Source organism: Musca autumnalis, unplaced genomic scaffold, assembly GCF_047663935.1.
Source record: "Musca autumnalis isolate F117 unplaced genomic scaffold, ASM4766393v1 scaffold_2, whole genome shotgun sequence".
Lineage (NCBI taxonomy): Eukaryota > Metazoa > Arthropoda > Insecta > Diptera > Muscidae > Musca > Musca autumnalis.
This window is the reverse complement of record NW_027411755.1, coordinates 117,071,438-117,085,487: the sequence shown is the minus strand read 5'-3', so window position 1 is coordinate 117,085,487 and position 14,050 is coordinate 117,071,438. Positions and strand designations below refer to the sequence as shown.

General features: G+C 31.6%; 1 protein-coding gene across 3 annotated transcripts in view; it reads left to right on the top strand.

The window, feature by feature from the left end:
• The first annotated feature begins 405 nt into the window (after positions 1-405).
• Positions 406-14,050, top strand: part of LOC141393047 (insulin gene enhancer protein isl-1-like) — a 69,769-nt gene continuing 56,124 nt past the window's right edge. Inside the window, exons 1-2 of one of the 3 annotated variants that reach the window (XM_073965991.1) lie at positions 832-860; positions 1,110-1,243. In XM_073965991.1, the coding sequence (XP_073822092.1) occupies positions 1,150-1,243 (94 nt within the window). In that variant the 5' untranslated portion in view covers positions 832-860; positions 1,110-1,149. Of the gene's footprint in view, positions 1,244-14,050 lie in introns of all 3 variants that reach the window. The other 2 variants (XM_073965992.1, XM_073965990.1) reach the window with 2 other exon arrangements.

Genomic DNA, 14,050 nt, shown 5'->3' with positions numbered 1-14,050 from the left:
AAATAAAAAGGAAGAAAAACAACAAATAAAAACATACCGAAACCTCTCCAAAGTTTTCTCTACTCTTTGTGTTTTGTTGAGCAGAAGAATGTCGGGAGAATTCTTGTTGCTTATATTCTCTGACAAGTGCATATTTTCATGAAATAGAAAGAGCACATTATATAGAGCAAAAGAGATGACAGTAAATCAATGTTTTCGAAAAGATTCCTGCCTTGAATTCCCCTGTTCGAATTCTTGTCATTAAGGCAAGTCATAGGCAATTTCGAAAAATGTTTTCAACACACCACCAATAAGCAATGAATAGTGTTGTTGTTGTATCGGTCTCTTTCCCTCTAGTATACTACATTTTAGTAAGGGGAAGAAGAATTGAAAGAAACAACAGCAATGTGTGGATACACAATGCTTACAAAACGTAACTTGCTTGTCCGGGTTAGTTGTACGTGATACTTTACTGCGCGTTAACTCTGTGCTGGGCTGCAGGCCGCTAAATAAAATTCGTCTTATAACTTCACACACACACTCTCTCTATTAAGTCTCAATATGTCGATCCTGTTGCTATTGTGAATTCCGTAAAACGCGCGTTTCATAAACATCGCCACCTACGTTCTCAAATGGATTTTTAAAACAAAACAAAACCCAAATGAAAAGAAAAATTCGAAAACCCAACGATTCCGATTTATTATTATGATGTTCAGTTTTTTTAACAATAAAAAAATTCTTAGCCAGGTGTGAAAAATTTGGCAAACAAAAGTGACAGACGTCAAGTGAGGAATAAATTGGTGAAAATTTTATGCAAAGAACAACAAAAAACGTCAGCTTGACAATGAAAGTCAAATAAAAATGAATAAGAAACGACAAAAGTATGTAGAATCAACAACCGCAAAAAATACACACACACATAAACGCCTCCTTCATCTTCCCCCACAAAACATTGCACAGTGCCCTAAAACAAACAAACAAACGAGTCTTTAAAAGGATAACCAACCAAATAACAACAGCAGTAAAAAGCAAATAAAGTTTAAACTCAAACCGAATGAATTAAAACCAAACACAATAAAAATACAAATTTTCAAAGAAAAAAGAAAATAAAATCATTCTTTTTGGATTAGTTTTTTATTTGCAAACAAACGCTTATCTTAAACATAAGTTATGGTAATGCACACTCACAATCAAACTGGATTACAACCATCATTGGTGATGAACCATCACCTGGGTTTGGATTGTCATGGACATGATGTGATAAGTAAGTACCAAAAACATTTTTCTTTTTAATATTGCAATGAGAGTCAGCCAACAATTTGCCGTCGGCAAATTTTCATAGCTACTTATGGTATTTCCTTTTCTTATAAGAAAAGTGAGATAACCAAATTTAGTAAAAGATATACCACTCTCAATAAAAATGATTTGAAGAACAGCGGCATATTCCACATAATTTCGTAGTTTTCAAGATGCCAACATAATCTTTCTACGCATCCGTAGCATTAGGTCTGTTCGATAACTTCGCAAATATAAAGTATTTTACTGAACTAGTTTGTTATCGAAGATAATTTTGTAAAAGTTTGTACAAACGCCTCATCAGCCATATCAGAGTCTATTCCAGCAGTTGTTGCGAATTTGAATACCATTTAAAATATTTTCTAGTCCTTTTGGTGATTAGCATTGTTTTTAAAAATACGTTAAAATAAAATGTATTTAAAAAATGCTTATCCCCAAAAGAATATTGGTGGACTATATAAAAAATATTGTAACTCTATTTTTTATTACAAGAACGAATACGTACCAATTAGCAAAAGTCTTAACAATACCGTCAATAGTACATTATTAAAACCAAAGCAAAGCTTAAAAAGAAGACAAGTACAATGTAGTTTATCGGATGAAATGAAAAATGTATGTCGGAAGGTTTATGCTGGCACAACAAACTTAAAAACTAGACTTCCGAACATAAGTCGGATCAAGAAACGGAGCAGTACATTGTAAAAACATTTTAACAAGCGACGTTTTACATTAGAAATGAACTATAAATCTTACACGGACCTTTTGTTTAAAAGCATTAAAAAAAACAAGTAAACAAGCGTTAAGTGCAAGCGGGCAGAACTTTTAATATCCTCAACCACGAGCTTTACTCAATTGAATAAGAACAATTAGTTTCTTTTCGTTTATAAAAGTACGAAGCACTTCCTCCCATTCCAACAGTAGTATATACCAACTGATAATACTCCCTTCAAAGAGCTAATATGGGGGTCATCGTAGTTCTTTCCAAAACATGGACCAATATTTACAATTTGATGTATATATATATATATATATATATATATATATGTATATATACTAGCTAAACCCGGTGCGCTTCGCTACCCCGACTAAGACAAAATGTAGTGGAATGCTATAATTATATTCACTTTTTCATATTTTAACGTATAAATATAGCTGTCATGGAGCTACTATGGTATTTTTGTATGTTTCAGGGGGTAACACTTGTCCTAAAGCCTATTAATCTTACACTATTAATTTCTCTTTACTTCTACAGATTGGATTTAGATTTACCTGACTAAATTAATTTAAGAATAGAAACCGGTTTGAAAACCTTAAGTTTGAGGATAGTTTTAATTTCTTTTATATGTAGAGGAGACTTATTTTTTCCAGGTCATATACATATTAACATATTCTGATATCTTAAAATACTCTTAGGATAACTCCCACTTTTATTTATAATTTTTACTCAAATAATGATGATATATCTATCATAAAAAACATCTTTTTTAAGAAGTGTCTAAAATATATGATATTTAATAGCTGTGCACTTGGTACATTCCTTCCCAACTATACATATGTACTTCTGTATATAATGATGAATTCTACTGACTTCTGAGTTTCTTCAAAATTTCATTGAAATTGGACATACGTATCAAAAACATGAAATCGACCGAAAAAATATATATTAGCGCCATATTCCGATATGAACCGATCTCGATATAATTTGGCACATTTCCTTTTAGACCAAATCCCGTCTTACATTCCAAATTTAATTGAAATTTAACATACATACATAGCGTGTTTGGTGCATAAAATAGATGAAATCGTCCGAAAATATATATGAGAGCTATATTCAAATCTTAACCGATTACTATTTAATTTGGCACATTTATTTCTGGAACAAATACCTAATACATTCCAAATTTCAGCGAAATTAGTCATATATAGCGTGTTTGGGGCATCAAATACCTCACATCGGTCAAAAATATATATGGGAGCTATATTCAAATCTGAACCGATTTCGATATAATTTGGCACATTTACATAAAATTGGGTAATACCTTACCTTAGCTAGACTTAAGCCTGGATGTATATGGACAGTTTGTTGCGAGTAAGTTTTCTATCTTCTGGGAACACAAAAGTCCAATTAACGACCAATTCGGTAGAAAAATGTGATTAAAATCTTTAAAAACCCTTAAATGGTGGCTACGCTTATAAGGGGGCTATACCAAAACATTAACGTACACTCTATGATGTTTCGTAATGGGTACTTTACACGATATGTATTTTACATATGGGTTGTCACTTTTTATATACAAAATGTATACGCAAATTGACAACCCATATGTAAAATACATATCGTGTAAAGTACCCATAAGGGATGTTTTTTACCTGTATAAATATATTGTACCTAAATAAATACCAACTTTCAATTATTCCGGATGAATAATGTGGCTATAACTTTCAAAACATCGAAAATCAGAAGGTACCCTTCTTTGGGGGCTATATGAAGACGTGGACCTATACCAAATTTCAGGCAAAAAGTTTGCACTCACAACGAAGACTAACTACCAAATTTCAGTGGTTTCGATGTGTTAATGAGGCTGAAAACCTCAAAATACCGAAAACCAGGAGGTACGGGCGCTATGTGGAAAGTGTTGCACATTCAACCAAGAATAAATACCTCATTTCAGCCATTTCCGCAACCTTTAAAATACAGAAAATCGGGAGGTACTGTTCTACGGAGGTTATATGAAGGCGTGGACATGTGCCGAGAACTTTCAGGTGGAACGTTTTATACCCCCACCAAAGACTAACTACCAAATTTCAGTGATTTCGGTGGGATGTTGAGGACACAACCTTCAAAATACCGCAAATCAGAAAGCATGAAGACGTGGACCTATACCGACCAATTTCAGGTGGAAAGTTTTATACCCCCAACGAAGACTAGCTACCCAATTCCAATGGTTGCGGTGAGATCTTGAGGGCACAGCCTTCAAAATACCGAAATTCGGGAGAATGGGTGCTATATGAACACGTGGACCTATACCCAAAAATGTCAGGTGGAAAGTTTTGTACCCCCAAGGAAGACTAAATACTAAGTTTCGGCCATTTCGGTGTTATAATGAAGCCAAAACCTTCAAAATAGCAAAAATCGGGTACCATTCTATGTAGGCTATATCAAAACGTGGACATATATAGCCCACTGTAAGTACCAAATTTCTATAAAAAACAAGTGAGCAAAGGCTGTAGTCGGGACGGGGCCGACCATGTGATACCCTACACCACTGCCCCTGTGCATAAGCTTTTCACTGGTAAACATTTCTTTTAGGGAATATAAACCGACTACCACTTCGTGATCCTCCGATCAAAATTACGATCTGTAGCTTGATTGCAAAAAATGGAAGAATTGGATGCATTACCGACTATTGTGGTATCTCCCTTGTTTGACCACCTTCGCCAACCTGCTTTACACCAATGTAAAGGTAATATTTTCTTCTTCCATTGACAGGCTTTGTCGTTGGAATACCCCTACTAGAAGCCAATATATTCACAAAGAATAAAACTTTGAATTTGTCTCCAAATGAGTTTTTCCCCATTCCGACCCCTAAATATTATCCGGCTATCACCAAACTCAATAGGCTTCTTCCTATGTGGGACCCGCATCAACTCCAAAAAAATTCGTGACGATCCGATTAAAATTGCAACCTGTAGCGTGATTACAAACAAATCGGAAAATGGGATGCATTACCGACTATTGCGATATCTCTGTTGTTTGAGCAGCTACGACAACCTACTTTACACCGTTGTAAAGGTGATATTTTCTACTTTCATTGTCAGGTTTTGCTTTTGGTACACCCCATACAGAAGCTGAGATATTGGCTTTGGAAAAAAACGTTGTCTTTTTATCCACCTAAGTTTTTTGCCCTTTGCGACCCCTAAATATTATCCGACCATCACCAAAATCAATAGGCTTCTTCCCCTCCGGGAGCCCCATCATCATCCCCATTTCGTGACGATCAGATCAAAATTGCGGCCTGTAGCGTGATTACAAGGTTTAGATGGACAGACGGACAGACGGACGGACGGACGGACGCACATAGCCAGATCGACTCAGCTCGTCGAGACATTCATTTTGATATATATAAGTATGGGTCTACGACCATTATTTGGATGCGTTACAAACTTTTTGGCCAAAACCAACTTATAATACCTTCCCCACATAGTGGTGTAGGGTATAATTACAAAGCCCTATCTTAAAAATTGCCAGCTGTATCTTGATTTCAACAGACAGACGGACCGGCGTGGCTATTTCGACTTAGAATTTTATGCTGATCAAGAATATATATATTTATATATGTGTTACAAACTGAATGACAAAACTGTATATACCCTCCATATTATGGTGGAGGGTATAAAAAGAATATGAAATGTTAAAGATCAGCAGCTTTGTTGTTTAGTTTAGTGAATAAATAAAACCAGTCATTTCACAACATGAATAAATTTAGATTGTTGTGTGTTGTTTGATTCATACATTGTAATTACATACTTGTGTTTTTGTTGGTAAAAACCAGTTGAGAATCTCTTAAAAAAAATTAAATAATTCAAGAACTAAAACAAATTCATTTTTATAATTTACAAAAAATAGTAAAATTCATTGCAAAAATCGTAAAAACTCTAACCTTAATAATTATTATTACAGCATTCCAAAATATTCTAAATATTTTATAAAAAGTTGAATTGTTTTTGTATAATTTAAAAAAATGCAAAAATAACAACAACTTGTCTATCCTCTACACCTCCTCTTCATCTCTATGCGAAAAAAAACAACAACCCAAAACCAAGTGACTTGAAAAACAAACAGAATTGTATATTTGTTGTAATACAAATTAAATGCTAAATCGAAATTTAATGAGTGTTGCATTTATTTTTGTTGGTGTAATAGCATTTACACAATCGTTTTTCATCTAAAAAATCTAATTAATAAATTGTTTGTCTAACTTTTTTGGTAACAAAAGTTATGGTAACCAACGCTAATTGGTAGTGGAACTAGTTTTAACATTACGAGAATGACATAAATTAATTGTGAAGTAAAAGTGGAGGGTTAAGAAGTTAGTTTCATTTTATTGTGCTCATAATTCTGCTGTGGCATTTGTTAACAATACATCATTGAATGTGAACTACCCCAAAGTTATTGCAGGTTAACTAGATCAGCTGATTAACAGCAGTAGTTTTAAGGATTGTTATAAGGTATGTCTGGTTACCCTAAAATTTTTAACAATTTATACCAATTTTTGCTGGAAGTCGCCTGTTAACACAACAAGTCAGCAAAAAATAGCGATTGGAGAGAGACATTTTGACAGTTCTTTCACTGAGAGTTTGCAAATTCTTGCTGGGCAAATTTTTTTCTTGCAACCATTTGCAACTCTTCTTCTTCCTGAAAACAATCAATCATCTGTTTCTAATTATTCGGTGATTTATGTTTATGAACATTAAAAACAATTTTATTGTGGAAATTTCAAGCCTAATAGTATTGTCTTTTCGGAGAACAAAGTTGCAAAGTGGCAAAAATTCCTATTTTGGGCCATTTTCTTTTTTATTTTTAATAAAATACAACATTTTTGATTCCTTGGATTCCCTTATTGGCGAATAAATTGTTCTGTTTTGGCCAGTCAGCTGATTGCTTGCTGGTTTTTGCAGGGAAGGTGTCTGTTTACTTTTTATATTTTTCTTGCAAAAGAGTATAAAAACTCCTTACTCTCTGAGATAGTTCTTGCTGGACAATTCTTTCTGGGAAATTAATCAAACAGACCTATTATTAAAAAATATTAGTTAAACAAAACTAGTGCCATGGACCCTTATATTTGTCTTAAATTAAACGAATATGTCGCATTTATAACTTTTAAAAATATATAAAGTTCTTTTTTGTAGGCTGAGAAGCATGGAAATTTACAACAGTCAAGAATAAAACAAAACAGTTTTTCTTTCAGAAGCGTGTTTACACACCTGGAAACATAGATTACATTAGAAGAGTATATGAATATAAGTCCCAATTTACATTAGGCAAGTTAAATTGCGGCAAGTCCCAGTTTGTAGAAGAGACACGTAAGGGGAATGGAAATGGGAAAAATGCTCGTACCGGCAATTCTCAGGCAATTCATTTTATATTTTTCGTATTTGACATTATTTTCATTGTTTTGAAAACAAAACTTGTCGGAAAGGAATTGCCTTTTGTAAACGCAAAAGGCAAGTTTAAAAAGGAACGAGAGGAATTGCCGCAAGTAAACTCGCCTAATGTAAATTGGGACTAACTAGCAAACGACAAGTTTTTTTGAGCCTGTTCTGTTTGACTAATTTAAAATTCTTCAAATCGAAATGCTTCCCATAAATAACATACCAACAACGAAAAGAATAAATTTCAAAAGTCAGTCATCCCGCTAGCGCTGAAAATCCAAATTGTCGCAATTTAATTAGTCCAGAACTAGTTCCAAGTGGTACTAGTACACAAGTGCCCCTAAGTAATGCAAAGGAAACCAATTGACACCTTTTTATCCCCTAGTAAACGATGAGGCGACAGTTGCAACTATAGTCGCATATGTATATTTAGTCTTAAATTAAATCCACCATTATTTAACTTAAACGACGAGTTGTAAAAATAATTCACATTTGCATTTTCTTAATAACTTAAATATAAATGCAGCGTCCAATAACAGAAGCTAGTGTTGATGGACTGAACATATTCTTACATATTATTCATATTGTGCTGGTATAAAAAGGAACACGAAGAAAATATAAAAATTGGCTTTTCTTCTCTTTATAGAGAGAGTAAACGACAAGGCGTCAGTTGTTAAATATATTAAACACAGAAGAGAAAGCAACAAGTAAATCAACTCTGTACAATATTTACACTCGATCATGATTTTAAACTATATCTCAGTTTTAGGTTAATTTGCCACTCAAATTAGGTAACGTAAACATATATAGGTATTTAATGACAGTGTTATATTTATAAATACTTCATTCAACTTTTTCTTGCATACAACAAAACTAAAAATCCTTTTCCTAATCATTTATAAATCAAATTACATTTTAGTAACGTTATGCCAACTGCCACTTTATTTTCTTTTTATGTACATATGTAATGTACAAGCAAAATATTACAAATATTTCGTTTAATTAGTTCAATTTGACTGGTAATCTATTTTTGTCTGTCCGTCCATTTACCTGTTTTGTTGAATGATTTTTAATGATTATGCGGTTGAGTTAGAAAATAAAATCAGTTGTTATTAATGCTGTACTACATATAAAAATTATTATTATAAAGACATATCACCCAAAAACACCATTTGGGGAATAATGATATGTTTTTGTTTAGTGCAACATTAAAAATAAAATTGACATTTTATTAGCAGTTTAAATTCGATGCAATTTGTTTTTAATAATTGCAAATTTCCAAATAAAATTGCAGCAATCACAAATTGTAATGATTCGTTATTCATTCATTCATTACTAATGAATGTTGTTTTTGTTTTATCGGTCGATAAATTTTTTAATCATTTGTGTGTTATCAAATAATGGGAATTAAATTGTTCTTTCTTTTCAAATATGTGTTTTTAATGGTCTAATGCCAATGTTAATTTAGGTTTATTAATAGCATATGTATCTTTTATATAAAAGTTAAATCGCAAAAGGTCAATGAAGTTCTTTAATTTGGTGATAAGAACTAGAGGACTGGATATTGGCAAAAACCATTCTTACGGTACTTTACGGAAGAATATGGCCTTCTTTAAATGGCCCAATGGCTTGATATTACCATGTTATTGATTTTGGAGACCCCTAAGCTGCGCATGCATTAGCTTACCAAATAAGATTATATATTAAGGCATATCACCATTATTTCAGGCCCGCTTATGCAAAATCTTTTTTCATTATGCTGGTGTTTGAACAGCTCATAGCCTGGCTCAACACATACTTTCGAAGGTTTTTCATCTTTTAAGGAATTTGAAAATTTCAGTTTTGTTACATATTCATAGAAAATCGCTTTATATAAACACTACTTAAATGATTTTGTTTCTCTAGAAGCCTTATTGTGCTCAAATTTTGACAGATTGCTAAAAATTAAAGTATTTTTATGATAATACTTATTTTACCAAGCACATACATTTTTAATCCAAATATAATCAGATAAATTCAATTGCTTCTACCTTAAAATAGTACAACAAAAACATAAAAGCATCTTGACTGTATTTCGAATTCAATAGAAAATGTTGCATTATATTTCCTTCAACTAAGTATATTTATGGTATAAAATGAAATATTTACATAATTTAATATTTGCTCATTCATAAACACATACATAAAAATAAATGCATAAACAGACATTGTATTTCATTTGGGTGTAGTGCAAATTGTTGCAACATGCCACACAATGTGTACATAATAATTTATAACGATTTAATTATTATTTATTGAAAAGTGCATTAGTACATTATTTGTAAATGTATAAAACTTAATCAAAATTTATTTACAAACTGTCAAAAATTTACTCTTCAAATCACACAAATAACTAATCATAAATCATTATTTCATATATCATAAAAATTAAAAGTGGTTTGTGCGGGACCTTTTTGAATATTTAAATGGAGTAAAAGTTATTGTGTGGTCACGACCATACGCGTCATGATTATTCGGCGAGTCACTGTTCTTTGTTTCATTTTTTATTTACTGCAGGCTAGCGGTTTGCAAGCATACATATGTACATGCATGTACCTGCAATTATTTGTTTATTCCCTTTGCTGCCTTCCAAAAATATTGGAAAACATAATTATGCTTTAAAAGCGATCAGGCAGCAAAGTGAAGTCCAGTCTATTATCGTCATTTTAAGCGGTCGCTTCCCCCGCAGTGACAAATAAAAACGAAACGTTGAAGAAACATTAAGAAACATTAAGTAAAAAACATAAAATTATAAAACGACACAAAGTGAACAAAACACATACATTGTTAAAACTAAAATTGTTAAAAACACAAACATACAAATTGGTTAAAGCTCCATAGTGAACAAAGCAACACTTTTGTTTAAAAAATTAAAAGTTCCTACATATTTGTACATACACTCACAGAATCACACTATACAACATAACAAGAATTGAAAAAGCCTACTTAAATCTAAAATAATAAATAATATAAATAAGTTAAAACCTAGAATACTTATCTATATTGCACCCATTTTTGTTGCCTCATTTAACTACTTAAAACTAAATATTGAATTACCCTAATATTGCACCTAAAAGCTTGTGTATAAATATATTCTAAATTAAAGACTAGTTATTCTAAAAATTGTGCTAATTAAAAACCCTTAAACTTACCTAAAACCATATTGAATTGTACAGAAACACTCACACATACATACCAACATTGAACTACAAATATAACACCACAATTGAAATACTACAAATTAAAAAGAAACTAAAATCTATCATTTGGCAACCCTAAAACACTAACTAACAAGGTTTGTTAAGCCTTTACCTAATTAACTGCGTGTTGCGTGTGCGTTCAAAAAAACAAAAACAAAATACATGTATTTGTTTTTGTTTTCAATTTGAAATACATGTATTTTGTTTTTGTATTTTTGAACGCACACGCAACACGCAGTTAATTAGGTAAAGGCTTAACAAAACAGTTATTATTAAAATATTATTATTAATAGACAAAAAACATTCATTCGTGCAACAGGAAATAATTTTTTTATTCATTTCATAGTATTTTTTTACATTTTTTAAGTGGTTTTTGCGGAACCTTTTTTATAATAGCATGGATTTAACGTTATTTTAGGCATTAATAGGCAAAGATTCATTCATTCTCACTACAGGAAATAATTTTTGAGAAAAAATGTCAAAAAGTGATAACCTTAATGTGCATACATTAATGTTCCAATATATATTTATATAATATAAATATATATAATAGATATTGTTTTGGTTGACATTTAAGTATTTAGGTGTTTGTATGTAAGATGCCATCGAATAATCACAGGATATGATAAGAAAATTTTTAAGCTACAGCTACAGTTTTTATGTAGCTGGAATAATGACATAATGGTGTATGATATAATGCTTTACTGATGTGCATTTTATTTGTCTAAACAGTGCATTATATCAATTCAACTTTGTTGAGCAGAAAAAAATGGTAATGTTTACGGGTAGTTAATTTTCATGCGAAAGGAATATTAAGCAGGAATATTCCAGAATTTTTTTATTATTTAATATTTAAATTAGAGTTGTGTCTTTCCGAAACGAACTAGTTCAAAGGAACTATTCCACAAAAGGAACGATCAGTACGATGTTCGATTAAATGGTTCAGCTAGTTCCTCTCGCTCCCACGTTCATTTTTCTACCATTCTTCTTGGTCTTCTTTTTTATTTATTTCAACAAGCTTATAAAATTCCATATTTTCGATGGATTGAAAGGGTTACGGTCTTGTAATAATAACAACATGTAATCGTTATGATTTCTTTAAAAAAAATAATTAATAATTAATTAATAATTAGTTCATAATAAATAATTATAAAAAACAAACTACTTGAAAGCTTAATTAGAATCTTGTAATGCCAAAAAAGTAAGCAAACAAAATTCTAAACACAGCTCTCATCTCACATAAACTAACAAATTTGCTCATGTCAACAAAAAAACAAATTCTATGCCTGAATTATTTACCGCACATACTCATCGTTTCTGTGCCCTTTTAGTAATTTCGTTAAAGTTCACATTTGAAAATCACGACAAGAGAAAGGGAGGATAGATAACACTGTGATACAAAAGTGGACAAAATTTTTTTTGCAGGATTTCTGATGCACAAATTCGGTTTTGTGGGAGTCCATAGAAGACGAAAATACCTTTGGTTTCTTTGGGTCACTTCGGTTTTTCATTTTATAACGGTAAATGTAGTGAAAAATGGGGTTTCTTGGATTTTCAACTTTCAACGGACATTACTTCTTTTTTCCACAACCGATTTGCACACACTGTTTTTCATTATAAAGGGGAGAGTAAAGCCTTTCGAACAAGCCATAGATTTTTAAAATCGGTTAACACATGGCTAAGTAATAGTGGTTTAAGTGTGACAAAAACGCATTAAAAAACAGTAAAATGTTTTTCTTTGTGCTCTAGGCTGCGTAAACGACACCTAACAGTACAATTATTTACTGTTAACAAGTAGGAAATTTAGTTGGCTTTCCAAAATGGGAAAATCCAACGAAATCGGTTGAAAAATTAATGCGTTATGGCATTTTTTGTGTTTCAACTTTTTGGTTTTTTTCACATTTTCCTTTATAAAAGATGGGTATCTTAGTATGTATGATTCTAATTGTGATTATCCTGCTTAACAATTACGCACAAGGTATCAATGTTTTTAAAGGAAAATATGAAAAAAACCAAAAAGTTGAAACACAAAAAATGCCATAACGCATTCATTTTTCAACCGATTTCGTTGGTTTTTCCCATTTTGGAAAGCCAACTAAATTTCATATTTGCTAACTGTAAATAATTGTACTGTTAGGTGTCATTTACGCAGCCTAGAGCACAAGGAAAAACATTTTACTGTTTTTTAATGCGTTTTTGTCACACTTAAACCACTATTACTTAGCCATTTGTTAACCGATTTTAAAAATCTATGGATTGTTCGAAAGGCATTACTCTCCCCTTTATAATGAAAAACAGTGTGTGCAAATCGGTTGTGGAAAAAAGAAGTAATGTCCGTTGAAAGTTGAAAATCCAAGAAACCCCATTTTTCACTACATTTACCGTTATAAAATGAAAAACCGAAGTGACCCAAAGAAACCAAAGGTATTTTCGTCTTCTGTGGACTCCCACAAAACCGAATTTATGCATTAGAACCCCTGCAAATTTTCACTGTAGCACAGTGTAATTAGTGGACCAACTAAATGTTAACTTTAGTTTTTCATGGATGAATTGTCCACAACTGTTACCCTGTTTGTAAGTAGTAGTCATGTATGTGTGCGCCTGGTATAATCAACGTTTGTTGCGAAAACAATTTACATGAAAAATACATTAAAAAATGTTTGCTGACATACAAAACTTAAAGCTGTTTTTGTTTTCTTTTCATTGGCATTCTCTTTGTGTCTCATTGCCGTCTTCATAGCGGAAAGGGATAAGAAATTTGGAAATAAAACAAAATGCAAAAATCAAAAAATAATAATAAACAATAATAGAAACTGGAAAAAAAAAGAAAATCAAACAATTTTAAATTAAACTATTTTATTTAAAATATTTTTGTCACAGCTTTTCTAGGGGGAATTTGAGGCTATCATTAGATTTTTGTTTATTTTGCCTATTTTATTTGTTTAACAAATTAAAAACTAATCTACCGTAAATAGTCAATATACAAATTTTTAGACCATTTTGCATTTTTATTAATATATTGTGGCATACTTTTAGGGAGTAATTTTTATATGTGTGATTAAATGAAAGGGGTTCTACTTCTATGGGTTTATTAACTAGGCTATAATAATTCTAATTTATTAGGCTATTTTATACTTTTATCAATATATTGTGGTATACTTTTAGGCGATATAATAAATTTTATGATGAATATTTAATACTCATAAATAAATAATTTAGCTTGAAGAGAGAGAGAGAGAGAGAGAGACGTCGCCAAACTGAACAATACTAGTCTTAGATATTGAAACTCATTTGTTTTCTTAAAAAAGGACAAATTCCGTGACCTGTTGATCTAGCCCACATGTAATTTCCTCATTTCTCTCAGAAGTACTCAAACAGCATCT